At 39.3% G+C, this 14,882-nt stretch overlaps 1 protein-coding gene across 1 annotated transcript; it reads left to right on the top strand.

The window, feature by feature from the left end:
• Nucleotides 1–5,474: 5,474 nt before the first annotated feature.
• On the top strand, nt 5,475–6,266 carry LOC127131895 (uncharacterized). The gene has a single exon (XM_051060784.1). The coding sequence runs from the start codon at nt 5,475–5,477 to the stop codon at nt 6,264–6,266; it is 792 nt and encodes a 263-aa protein (XP_050916741.1).
• Nucleotides 6,267–14,882: the final 8,616 nt, after the last annotated feature.

Genomic DNA, 14,882 nt, shown 5'->3' with positions numbered 1-14,882 from the left:
CGAATTGGTAGCTTTAGTTCCACCATATCTCGACTCAGCCCTGGAATTTAATTGTAGTCCAAGGCGAAACAATATTTAAACTCTTTAAGCAGCTCGACCACTTTTTCCTTCATGCCTGATTCTATCTTGGCTTTGATGTACATTTGCCTATTTACTGCTTCGTCGCCTAAATTTACCTCTTCTAAGGGGTCTTTGGCCTACATTTTCTTGTTAGTTTCTTGTGGGTCTTTTCCAAACCCCAAAGGCTCATTGTCGTATATGAAATCGAGCCTCCGACTTTCTGAAGGTGTTGTCAAGCCCTTTGGGCCATCTCTAAAGTTCCCAGAGCTTTTGACATTGGCTTTGCAAGCCATATTCTGGAAACTCTCAGCCTTTAAGGCTGATTTTAATCTGTTCTCGGCCATATAAGTCGAAATTCAAGCCAATGGCCTTGCCTCAACAGTCATCCTCATTGACCATTATCCACCTTGTAGGGGGCAGATTTTCCCCCTCGACAGGTTGACTCTCCGCATGCTCTTTGTCCCATATGAACCCATAGTTATTGTGTAAGTTCAGGGAACAGTTAGAGTCCTTCTGAGAGGTATAAACCTCCTCCGCTGCGTAGCACGGCGAGATTTTTGCCAGATTCCTATCGAAATCCTTCTTTCCTACCTTCCTAACTTCAACTTTGTAGTAACTTTGGTCGGCTTCTATGTTCTCGACAATGTCATCCTCTCGTCAGATGGCCACCCTCTGGTGCAACATCAACGAAACTGTACCTATACCATGAATTCATTCACGACCGAGGATTAAGTTGTAATTTGCGTTAGGTGTTATCACCACGAATACAGCCGACCTTGAAGTCAAGCTAACTAATAAGCCCACTTGAATTACACCTAGAATGTGGTTGGTCTTGCCCTCATAATTGGAAAAAACCATGTTGTAGGGTCAAAGAGCCTCATCAATCTTCCTCGTCTTCTTTAATAATAAGTGCAACATTGATTGTCGTGCTGCCATCAATGAACACTTTATTAACGGCCATGCCATCTACCTTGGCCCTAATGAATAATGGTTTTAAATGATACACCATTCCATGGTCAAGTTTTTCAAAGATAGCTTGTTATTCTTCGATAACATCATTGTTCATGACGTAGTAGAAAATATGCTTCTCATTAGCTTCCTCGTCCTGTATACAATCCTCCTCAATTTCAGAAACTTATGAGACTCGATCATATTCCACATGCAAAATTGAAACTATACCGCAATTAATCTATAAATCGTATTAAAACTCGTCGTCGAAATTATCGTCGACCATCTCATCATTAGACCATGGTGTGTACCTCGGATCTTTGTCTTCCAGTTGAGGTGTGTACTGGGTTGCTTCCTCCTTTGGCCGAGGAGTGTAATATGGTGCCTCCTCATCTGATTGAGACAAGTACTCGGGTGTTTCTTCCCTAGGCTTGTAGTCGTCCTTAGCGCATTACGCCACTTTCATAGACGACCTTTTATTGTTCTCCCTTTTATCCTTCACGACTGGTTCCTTTAGGTAAGGCTTATTCTGAGCCTTTAACACAGTTGATGGGCGATTTGCCTCAGGGGCTTGGTTTATGTTAGCAAAGGACTATTTTTCGGCCTTCTTCTTTCTTTGATGACTACTCAATTGGGTATACATCATTGGCTTGTCACCTTTATAAGTTGGGGGAATGTGAGACCTTCCCTTCTAAACTTTGTGGTTGCCTTGATCTAGGACCCCTACCTTAGGGTCGACCTCTTTCCACTTGGGCTACTTCGCCCCTTTATGATTGAGGGGTTACACCTACTTGTTCTCATGAACATTTGCTAGTGGGAGAAATGTCCTCTGGCGAGGCTGTCTAAACTTCCTCCTGTATTCTTCGTTTCTACGAAGGCCATCGCTTTTGTTCGAGGTGAACCTAGAAGCGTGGCTTCCTTCTCTACCTCTCTAGGGGTCGTACCTCCTATTACTCTCCGGCTTCTTTGACACTTCTTCGTCAAAAACATCATTGCACCTTGGACACAACATCGTTTTGTAGTCGTTGAGCTTGCAGCGCTCCAAAAAGTCAATCAACCCATCTTCATCCTGGGGATAGACCATCTGCATTTCAGAATCGGCAATAATAGAGATATGATTGCTCTTGTCAACTTCCACATTGAAGCCCTCAGTGGCCTCGACCATCATAATCTCGAGGGGCTCAGCATAATGACCATCTTCGGTCTGCATAGGGTCGGAATCCACCTTCATTACTGACTTTGGCTTTTCTCCAACTAGAGCATGTCGTCATTCAAAGCTTTCTGAACCAAATCCTTGAAAAGAACATATTAAGACGTTTTATGACCCCAAAAATTATGGTACTTACAAAAATCTCTATTTTACCTTTGTTCTATAGGAGGCTGATCAGTCACCATTTATGTTAGAAATTTCACCATTTATGCGACAAAAAACCAAGTAAACTATAGTATTGTGATCTGAATTCCTGAGTTTTTAAGTCAATTTGTGTCATGATAGTATTTTCCTGGTTTGATTTTCTCTGGGCTATTTTTACGCTTTTGGTATGTGTAATAGAATGCAAATATGAAAGTGCAAGGGATCACGGATCAGACACAAAACCGGGCCAGAACAAGAAGGCGGAGAAAAAGGAAGAAAAATTGCACAAATGTTGTCAATACGCGTAATGCCTAGGCAATATGTGTATTACCTTATTCCATTACTCGTATGATACGAGTTCTAACAGAAAGGAGGAAAATATGAGTGTATATTGTTATGCGTAATAGATAAGGCATTACGCGTAAGGACATGCATGTACGCTTACGTGGAGGCTTACGCATAGAAGACTGAGGCATTGAACAAGGCATTACGTGTAACAAGGAAGGTGTTACGCGTAAGGACATGCCTGTACACCTGCAAGAATGCTATTGAACAAGGAATTACGCGTAACACATAGGTCCATACGCGCAATGAAGCCCCAAAACTCAAGAAGCCCAAAATGTGTCTATTTAACTCGTAAACGCGATTTTTCGAGGGTTGGACGATTTGACAGAATAAAAACACGTTCTAAAGGCTGGAGAACTCATATTTTCAAGGTGGATTCAGATTTTCAAGTGCTTTCTACGATTGAAGACCAATTCATCTAAGATTTATGTAATGACAACAATCTTTATTATGTTTTCTTTTCTTTTTATGAGTAGTTAAACCCCCCATTTCTAGGGGGTGTCCCTTATTCAAATTTGTAATGATTTTGACTTACCATATGCAATAACAATAATTTATATTACAATTGATTTGTTCCCATGACTGCTCTTATTGCTCTCTTTGTCGGACAAACAGAGTTTGATGTATGTGAAACAATTAGGTTGGACCGCCATTGTTCATAATCTGTTTGAGAATATATCATATTAGATATCACCTAGGACTAGGGATATCCTATAATAACCGGATCATTCTTGATATAATAATATATAATGTCATCTGTGATTGTCTATGGGCATAACAATTAGGTTAACTGATTAAAGGTTTTCTCACTAAGGACTTAGGAGTTAACACCCTTAAGAACCGGTAATCAATTATCTAAAATGCGTTATTGCACGGTGAGATCGAAATTGTTACATGATTGAATCAAACACCTTCCCTAGCATATTACTCATATCTGCTTTAATCGTGCATGCACTTTATTTATTTTCTTTGCAATTGCTTTCATAATTTCACCAAATTATCCCAAAATCCCCTAAGCTTTTGTTTAGTTAAAACTAATACAGAACTCTGTATCATCAAGCAGTCCTTGAGATCGATACTGGGGATTTCCCCTATTTATTACTACCGAGGTAAAATGGTACACTTGTTATTTTTTCGATCAAGTTTTTGGCGCTGTTGTCAGGGACTGCCAAAGATAATAGAACTCATAAATATATTTCAATTAAAACTTTGCTGCTCTGCAGCTAAAATTTTTATTTTTCAGTTTTTTATTTTTATCTTTATCTTTGTGGCCATTTTTTAGTATTACTAATCTTTGCCTAATCTTTATATGCGAGAAAAGCCATGAGCTGATTTTACTTTTGACGCGGAACTAGAAAGAACCTTGCACGCCAGGCTCCGACAAGCTAGGAAGGCAAGGCTGACCGCTCTGAAGCAGAAATTTTCGAGCACTCAGATACATAATTCGATAGAGAGAGAGAGAGAGAGAGAGAGAGAGAGAGAGAGAGAGAGAGAGAGAGAGAGAGAGAGAGAGAGAGAAGATCCAACTATGGCTGAACAACAAAAAAGACTTCTTGGGGATTATGGAGGAGCAAATTCTCCATTGGGACATTTGGCTATAGTGAATCAACTAGTGAATGTTCCAAATTTTCAATTGCACCCAAAAACTATCCTTCAGCTTGAGAAGAGGCCTTTTACAGCAGAAATAAATGAAGATGCAAATAAACATCTGCAGAGGTTTCTTACTATGATCACTACTTTGAAGATTGAGAGGCATACTGAAGAGGCGAAAAAATTAAGAATGTTTTCATTCACTCTAGCTGAAGACGCCGAAGAATGGTTTTATTTATTGCCAGTTGGAAGTATTACTACATGGGAACAAATGGAAACAACTTTTCTGAATGAGTATTTTCCTGCTTCTATTTGTATTAGAAAAAGATATGATATTATGAATTTTAAGCAAAAGGAAGTAGAATCACTAGGTGATGCTTACAAAAGATTCAAAAGGTTATTAGTGGCGTGTCCTACTCACAATTTGGATCAGACTCAATAGATCCAGATGTTTGTAAATGACCTCAGAATGAAAACCTAACAACTTATTGATACAACTATCGGTGGCTCGTCCAATTTTACAACAACCATTGGTATCAAGAAGATCATAGAAGTCATTGCTGCAAATGAACATCTGGAGTTATATGTCCGGAGTGTGAGTAAACTAGAGGGTGTGATTTATTTGAAACTTGCCAATCAGGTTGTGAAGATGGAAGATCAAATTGCTACTGAAGTTGAGAGAAGGCTTAAGGCAATGAATATAGGTACTCAAACGGTAGCCCGAGTTCAACCGGTTCAAGCTATTAATTGTGAGATTTGTGGTGGGCCTAGTTTTGCCATGCACTAATTTTCTGAAGTAGAACAACCCTTATTCTAACACGTATAATCCGGGATGGAAGAACCATCCTAATTTCTCCTAGAAAGATCAGCAAGGAAATGTTCAGAAACAGGGTCCTATTCAGCATCAGAACCAACCACAACAACAACAGTATCGACCACGGCAGCAACAACAATATCAACCACAGTACCAACAACCACAACAACAGTATCATCAACAAGCACCCAAAAAGGCCGATTGGGAAATCACCATCAAAAAGATGGCAACTCAAAGTTCCTAATTCCAAGAAGAAACCAGAAAAACCAAAGGAATACCACTGCTTCTATCAAAAATCTGGAGGTTCAGATAGCACAACAAATAGCTAGTTCTCAAGCACAAGGTTCCCTACCTAGTGCAACTATGACAAATCCAAGAGACCATAGTAATGTGAGTGCAGTGACAATAAAAAATGGGAAATCACTTGGGATGTCTGAAGAAAAACCTGAGAACGAAGACCATTTGCTCGAAGTGGATCTAGAAATCAAAGAAAATCATACCACTACGAAAGAAGAGGTTACACCAGAACAGGTTGTGAAAGAAAAACCAAAAGAACCAAAACCTATCACCAAACTCCCATTCCCTACAAGGAATAAGAACAAAGGCCAACATGAGAATTTTTTTGAGAAGTTTTTAGAAATGTTCAGAAAGTCAAAAATCAACATTCCATTCTCTGAGACACTTGAGCAGATACCCATCTATGCAAAATTCATGAAGGATGTCATCTCTAAGAAATGCATCATTGACTCTGAACCTATACTTCTGACTAAAACTTGCAATGCTATTTTGCAAGGTATGAAGATCCCAGTTAAAAAGAAAGATATAGGTTTTGTCACCATTCCATGCACTATTGGAGATAGATCATTCAAAAAGGCACTTATCGACTTGGGAGCTAGTGTGAGTCTTATGCCTTTATCCATTTACAAGAAGTTAGGAATAGGTACGGTTCAAGATACCAGGATGACACTCCAGTTTACAGATCACTCAGTGAAGAGACCTTATGGTGTAGTTGAAGATGTTTTGGTTAAGATAGATAAATTTGTGTTCCCTATTGATTTTGTGATTCTTGAGATGCCTGAAGATGAAGAGATTCCTCTTATTCTGGGAAGACCTTTCCTAGAAACAGGAAGATGCATGATAGACATTGAGGAATGAACCATGACCCTCAAGGTTTATGATGAACAACTAAAAATTGATGTGATAAGTACCATGAAACACAAAGATGACATAGGGACAAGTAATGCAGTGGAAGTGATAGATAAAATGGTAGTAAAATTTATTCAGAGCCAAATTCCTAAGTTGCCTTTGGAAAGAGTTCTTAGTTTGTCCGCCCAAGAAATTGAGGATAATGAGGACTCAAGAGAAAACAAAGTGCTTGCCTTGTTAGATGAGTAACAACCTTGGCTGAAATCCAAACCACACTGGTGGGAGGATTTAAGAACTCCATAGGAAACTGAGACAAAAAAAAGAGAGGCTGAAACAAGTACAAGTGCAGAGTTAAAACAATTGCCTGAAAATCTGAAGTATGTCTTTCTGGGGCTAAAAATAGTTGTCCTGCTATCATAAGTTCTAAGTTACAAGAAAAAGAAGAGGAAAAATTGATACAGGTGCTGAAGAAATACAGGAGTGTTATGGGATGGACCATTGGAGACTTGAAAGGGATTAGCGCCACAGTATGCATGCATAAAATATTGATGGAGGATAATCACAAACCAGTGGTTCAGCCCCAAAGAAGGTTAAATCCAACTATGAAAGATGTTGTAAGGAAAGAGATGGTGAAGTTGTTGGATGCAGGGCTAATTTACCCTATTTTTGACAGTTCATAGGTGAGTCCAGTGCATGTGGTACCAAAGAAAGGAGGAACAATGGTGATTCTAAATGAGAAAAATGAATTGATTCCAAATTACACAGTAACTAGTTGGACAATGTGTATTGATTACAGGAGGCTCAACACCGCGATAAGGAAATATCATTTCCCTCTCCCTTTTATTGACCAGATGTTGGAGAGACTTGTAGGTCATGAGTACTATTGCTTTCTAGATGGACATTCAGGGTATAACTAGATTGATGTGGCCTTGGAAGTTCAGGAGAAGACTATATTCACATGTCTATATGGTATCTTTGCTTATAGAAGAATGTCATTTGGATTGTGCAACGCCTATGCCACTTTTTAGAGATGCATGACATATTTATATTCGATGACATGCTTGAAAAGCATATGGAGGTGTTTATGGATGATTTTTTGGTTTTTGGATATTATTTTGATAAATGTTTAACTAACTTATCTCTTGTTTTAGAAAGGTGCTAAGAAACCAACCTTATCCTTAATTGGGAGAAATGTCATTTCATGGTACAGGAAGGTATAATGTTGGGTCATAAAATCTCCCACAATGGGATTGAATTTGACAAAGCAAAAGTGGAGGTGATTGACAATCTCCAACCCCCAGTGAATGAAAAGGGGGATAAGGAGTTTCTTAGGACATGCAGGTTTCTATCGCATGTTCATAAGGGATTTTTCCAAAGTGGCCAAACCCTTGACAAATCTGCTTGTTAAGGACAACCCATTTACTTTTGATAATGAGTGTAGGGTGGTATTTGAGACTTTGAAGAGTAAGTTGGTTTCTGCTCCTATTGTAATAGCCCCAGATTGGTCTCTCCCTTTTGAGATTATGTGTGATGCTAGTGACATTGTTGTGGGGGCTATTTTAGGAAAAAGGAAGGACAAACTTCTGCATGTGATTTACTATGTTAGTCGTATCCTTAACATGACCTAGATGAATTATGCAACTACCAAAAAGGAGTTGTTGGCCATTGTCTATTCTTTTGAAAAATTCAGATTTTATTTGCTAGGGTCTAAAATTATTGTTTATGACCATGCCACTTTAAAGTATTTGTTTACTAAATAGGAATCAAAGACCAAACTGTTGAGATGGATACTCATTCTTCAAGATTTGATCTCAAAATCCGAGATAAAAAGGGGTGTGAGAACATAGTTGTAGATCATTTGTCTCGCATGTCCCCAATTGATGAAACATAAGAGAAGCGCCTAATTAATGATGCATTTGCTGATGAACACATCTTGGCAATTACCGGTATTCCATGGTTTCCAGACTATGCAAACTATCTGGTAGGTAGGGTAATACCTGGCAATTTTGATTATAACAAGAAAAAAAATTACATGATTGCAGGTTGTATCTGTGGGATGACCCATTCCTGTATAAAAGGGGAATGGATGGACTGATTAGAAGATGTGTTCCGGAAGAAGAGCAGAAAGATATACTGAAAGCTTGTCATGATTCAGAGTATGTATGACACTTTAGCGGAAATAGGACAGTAGCAAAAGTTCTCCAGTCAGGTTTATATTGGCTCACTCTATTCAAGGACGTTCAATATATAGTTCGAGAATGTGACAGATGTCAGAGGACATGCAATATATCAAAAAGGAATCAGATGTCCCAGAATGCCATGTTAGAGGTAGAGTTGTTTAATGTATGGGATATAGATTTTATGGGACCTTTTCCACCTTATTTTGGGAAGAATTACATCCTAGTTGCAGTAGATTATGTTTCAAAATGGGTAGAAGTTGTAGCATTACCCACTAATGATGTTAAAGTGGTGGTGCACTTTCTTCGAAACTGCATATTCTCGCGGTTTGGGGTACCAAGAGTGTTAATCAGTGATGAAGGAACCCATTTTCTAAACAAGTTGATGGAAAATTTGTTTAAGAAATATAATGTTAAGCACAAGATTGCCACTTTGTATCATCCTATGACGAGTGGGCAAGTCGAAGTGTCGAATAGGCAGATAAAGTAGATCCTTGAAAAGACTGATAGTGCTTCTCGAAAAGACTAGTCAATAAAATTGGACGATGCATTGTGGGCGTACAGAACTGCATTTAAAACGCTCATATGTATGTCTTCGTATCAGTTAGTTTATGGAAAATTATGTCATTTACCGCTCGAGTTAGAACACAAAGCATTTTTGGCTTCCAAACTTCTTAACTACAATCTTTCAAAAGTTGGTGAATCCTGAATTCTCTAACTCCACGAGTTAAAAGAACTTAGGAGTCAAGCTTATGAGAATGCCAAACTTTATAAAGAAAAAATGGAAAAATGGCATGATCAAAAGTTCCAGAGAAAGGAATTTTGGGAATGACAGTTGGTATTGCTTTTTAATTTCAAGTTGAAGTTGTTTCCTGGTAAGTTGAAGTCCAGATGGTCTGGACCATTTGTGGTTCACAAAGTGTTCCCTCACGGAGCAATAGAGCTGAAAAATGAAAAGAATTGGGACACTTTCAAGGCCAACGGACAGAGATTGAAACAATATTATCAAGGATAAGGGAGTGGCTTGGTAGAAGTTGTTTGACTCATCGGATAGAATGGTAAGTCGTCGAGCTATGCACGTTAAAAAATGCTTCTTGGGAGGCAACCCAAGGGAGGTATTTGCTTATTTTAAATTATGTTTGGTGTTTCTTTCTTGTTTTGAGTCATGTTGCATTAGTGGCAAGTCGGGTCGGCAGAAAAGGACTTAGAAAAAATTTGAAAAGTGAAAATCTTGAAAAAAAAATCACATGTCGTGCCCATACGCGTAACTCACTAAGCATTACGCGTATGGGCCTGCAAAAAAGAGGCACCCCTGCTGAAACTTGTAGCTTACATGTAATGGGGTCATATGTAATCTGCTATTACGTGTAAAGGGAGGTAATACGCATAGGTTACGCGTAATAGAAACATTACGCAATCTGTTACGCGATCTATAATTTTTAACCTAAAAATGGCTTGTATTGTACGCGTAACTCCATCTAATTACGCGTATTTCCGACATAGCTTACGCATATTACCCATCTTGCCAGATATAAATATTTTCTCCATACTGTCGTGTCATTTTTTCCAACTTCTGTTACGCGAAATTGTTTGTATCACCCTTTGTTCATCTTTGATTATCCAGATCTTCGTCGTCTCTTCATTTCTATTCACCCTAATGGATTCTCCTTCTGAAGAATTTCAATGGTTCACTTCGGAGACACATGCTCAGCGTTATAGAAACATCTTCGCACGTAACTTCATTGAAGAGAAAGCTTGGGTCCTTAAGCATGGTGAACTCCCAGAAGTCACTATTATGCTAAAAAAGCATAAACTTACTCATTTAAATGCCCAGATCCAACCGGTAGCAAGAGATCTAGTGTTGGAGTTTTATGCCAATGCTTATAGAGCACCAGATGACGAGGCTACAGATTCTACTCAGTTGGTGTTATGGGTTCGGAGTAAGCAAATTGATCATAGTTGGCAGAACATAAAAAGGGTGCTCAAATGCAAATTCAGGGAGTCCCATTGTAGTTTCCACACCATGAAGCGATATGATCGATCAGGTTATCCATTTGATGAGATGTGTTAGTTGTTAGCCCACCCAGGTAAAGATTTGCAAGGAACGTCGAAGCGGACCCCTTCGAAAATACTTGTGGTAGACTTGGCCTCGATCCCGAAGGGATGGGCTTATTACATACACCACACTCTGGATACTAATTGGAGTGGTTCTGACTTGACCACTGAGAGAGCTTTGGCACTACACTTTTTTATGAAGAATAAACCTGTCAATATATGAAGAATCATTGCGGGTGACATATACGAGATTGCTCAATCACAGAAGAAATCCTTGGGGCACGCTACTGTGATATTGTTATTATGTCAGAAGGCGGGGGTCAAGGACCTGGATGGAAGGAAAATGTTGAGACCATCATGTTGTTTGGATCCTTCTTGGCTAAAAGCGAAGATTGTTGTTGCTACAAGCGAGGAGCAGATACCACCTTGGCATCCACATGCATCTGAGGCAGGACCTAGTGCGCCACCTAGGCAGGATACATCTCATGGAGTGCTAAGGGCAACTCCACCTATTGAGAACAAGGATTCCCAGACACATATTGATCGTATGACACAGTCTCGTTTTATGCAGGATATGTATGCACACATGGGGGCACCTGAATGCTACTTGATGCACCAAAGCGACACGTGGGCGGATTCTCAGCGATTCAGGGATCGGTTATTAGGAGAGTCTTCGGCTCCTTATTATGGTCTTTATAGATACCCTGGGATGGAGACTTCAATCTAGTTAGGAGGGCCAGTAGCTGTAACACCCTTCTAAAATACCCCAATAATTAATTAAAACAACCAACATATAAATCAGAGTAAATATGCAATTAAGGGTGTCACACTTGACACTTCACACCATGTTCCAAAATATCTGGTCATACTCATTTATTTATCAAAATAAAACATTGCACAATACGCAGCGGATAGAGATCTATCAATCATGCAAACCATGTAACACATTACAGGTAAGATCATTCAACGACCAACAATGAAAATAAGGTAAAACATCCCGTCCCGATGTTACATCTACCAGAGCATGACCCACTAAGGAACTACACTAGACTCCAAGCACTAGCTTCTACTCAATCACTGCTCGTTACCTGAAAAATAGTTGTAAGGGTGAGTTCCTCAATCGATATAATAAGCATTATAAAATATCATGTAATGTTAAGTAAACTAACACATTTCATCACCCTAATCATAACACATATTCAGCAACGGCAATATCAACTCATAATCATCATCATCATCATACTCAAACTCAACACAACCACAAAACACACGTATATTATTGGAATACATCCATTCATATTATACGCCATACATACATTATGCAATGAGACTCCATGCATGCGGTACCGACTATTCGTGAACATATAGTTCAACCTCACCGATCAAATCCAGATACGGCTACCAAGCTCACTAGTCCCACTCATTTGAGACCTAGTGACTCACTCACTAATTCCTCACCATGGGAATTAGCTACCACCCCAAGGGCTATGCTATGCACGCTAATCACCTAGCATGCAAACATCAACAATAATCCACAATGATTCACTCACTAATTCCTCACCATGGGAATTAGCTACCACCATAAAGGCCACATTATGCAAGCTAAATCACTTAGTCATGCAAACATCAACAATCATCCACAATGGACATATGCTCACACTCTAAGCCATAAACAGTCCATTCACAATTGCATACATAATAGATACATCCACAACATTATGCATACAATCATACATCATCAACATATTTATCACATAATCATATCCTGCCACATAATCAATCACAGTATTAGCACGCTCTACTAATACCCCTACTGCTCAAAACAACGGGAAATAATCCCTATTATATCATACGCCAATATAGGCCAAACATCAAACACGTTCACAATATTTAATTATCAATTTTCCACTTTTCCAACAGTGTTAACCGGTTAACGCCCTGGGTTAACCGGTTAACGCAACACAAAACACGCTTTCTGGCAATTTATAACAGTGTTAACCGGTTAACGCCCTGGGTTAACCGGTTAACGCAAGACAAACAGCAATATTTCCACAATTCATAACAGTGTTAACCGGTTAACACCCTGGGTTAACCGGTTAACGCAAGACAGAAAGCTGTTCCTGCGCTAACACGAAGCAGAATGCAGAATCCTCTGCATTTTCCGCCGTTGGAGGACTTCCGGACCTCCGATTCCAATTCCGTAAAAAGCTATACGTTCGGAAAATCACGACTCACACAAACACAGATTCAATTACAGCTTTAACACAACTTATCCAACACAATTTTTCAGTTTTCAACATCCCAATTAGGGTCAATTCAATGGCTTATTACTACCCATCACATGTTAACCCATAATACCCATTAAGCGACGATAAACCCCCCTTACCTGAGTTAATCCGACAAATCCTTTAGCTTCCAGCTCTTCCTTCTTCAACCTTCTTCTCCTTGCTCTGCCTCTTTGCCCTTTTCTCACTTTCTGTCGCTTCTCTGGTTTTCACGTGAAAAGAAAAACCCTTTTTACCAAATGGAACTCTTATATATATTCCCACTTTATTATTCCAATTTATTTTATTCCAATAATAATAATAATTCCAATAATATTCCAATAATAATATTCCAATTTATTTAATTAAATTAATAAATATATTATTAACTTAAATTAAATAATTCTCTTATTTTATCGGGGTGTTACAACTCTCCCCCACTAAAAGAGTTTTCGTCCTCGAAAACATACCTCAAGCGAATAACTCTGGATAAGACTCCTTCATCTGACTCTCAAGTTCCCAAGTCACATTGCCACCTGCTGGTCCTCCCCAAGCTACCTTTACCAAAGCAATCTCTTTACCCCGCAACTGCTTCAACTCTCGATCCTCTATCCTCATAGGTGATGTTTCAACAGTCAGGTTATCTCTCACCTGGACATCATCTACTTGGACCACATGCGACGGATCAGGAATGTACCTCCTCAACTGAGACACATGAAAAACCTCATGCAAATTCGCAAGTGACGGCGGTAAAGCGATACGATAGGCTACCTCCCCTATCCTCTCCAAAATCTGATAAGGACCAATAAATCGAGGTGTCAACTTCTTCGACTTCAAAGCTCGACCAACCCCAGTTATCGGAGTAACACAAAGAAACACATGATCTCCCTCTTGAAACTCAAGTGACTTCCTTCTCTTGTCATGATAACTCTTCTGACGACTCTGAGCAATTCTCATCTTCTCCTGAATCATCTTAATCTTTTCCGTAGTTTGTTGAACAATCTCCGGTCCAACCACAACACTTTCACCGGACTCATACCAACATAAAGGTGTCTGACATCTCCTACCATACAAAGCTTCAAACGGTGCCATACCAATGCTCGAATGAAAACTATTGTTGTAGGTAAACTCAATCAAAGGTAAATAACAATCCCAAGCACCTCCCTTTTCCAAAACACAAGCCCTCAAAAGATCCTCCAGTGACTGAATCGTCCTCTCAGTCTGACCATCAGTCTGCGGATGATATGCAGAACTCAATCTCAGCTTAGTTCCCAAAGCCCTCTGCAAACCTTCCCAGAACTTCGATGTAAATCTAGGATCTCTGTCCGAAACAATACTCGACGGAATGCCATGCAAACTTACAATTTTCTCAATATACAACTCAGCTAATCTCTCTAACGGATAATCCATTCTGATCGAAATGAAATGAGCCGATTTTGTCAATCTGTCAACAATCACCCAAATAGCTTCAAAATTCTTACTTGTCCTCGGTAACCCAGAAACAAAATCCATACTAATACTATCCCACTTCCATTCTGGAATAGCCAACGGTTGCATTAGCCCAAACGGCTTCTGATGCTCAATCTTTGACTTCTGACAAGTCAAACAAGAATAAACAAAACTCGCAATTTCTCTTTTCATTCCCGGCCACCAAAATAACTTTTTCAAATCATGATACATCTTCGTAGCCCCAGGATGAATACTCAGGCCACTACGATGTCCTTCCTCAAGAATACTCTTCTTAAGTTCGGTAACATCCGGAATACACACCCGATTACCAAATTTCAAAACACCATTCTCATCAATTCTGAATCCACCACCTTGACCTTGATTCACTAGAGTCAACTTATCAACCAAAAGCACATCGGATTTCTGACCCTCTCTAATCTCATCCAGAATACCACTCGTTAACTTCAACATTCCCAATTTAACACTATTGTGAGTACTCTCACACACCAAACTCAAGTCTCTAAACTGCTCAATTAAATCCAATTCCTTAACCATTAACATAGACATATGCAATGATTTCCGACTCAATGCATCAGCCACTACGTTTGCTTTACCCGGATGGTAATTCAAACCAAAGTCATAATCCTTCAGAAATTCTAACCATCTCCTCTGTCTCATAT

Source organism: Lathyrus oleraceus, chromosome 3 (assembly GCF_024323335.1).
Source record: "Lathyrus oleraceus cultivar Zhongwan6 chromosome 3, CAAS_Psat_ZW6_1.0, whole genome shotgun sequence".
Lineage (NCBI taxonomy): Eukaryota > Viridiplantae > Streptophyta > Magnoliopsida > Fabales > Fabaceae > Lathyrus > Lathyrus oleraceus.
This window is presented reverse-complemented; position numbering and strand designations above follow the sequence as displayed.

Excerpts from the sequence above, each read along its gene's own strand:
- LOC127131895 (XM_051060784.1), top strand. The coding sequence starts at position 5,475 with ATGACAAATCCAAGAGACCATAGTAATGTGAGTGCAGTGACAATAAAA.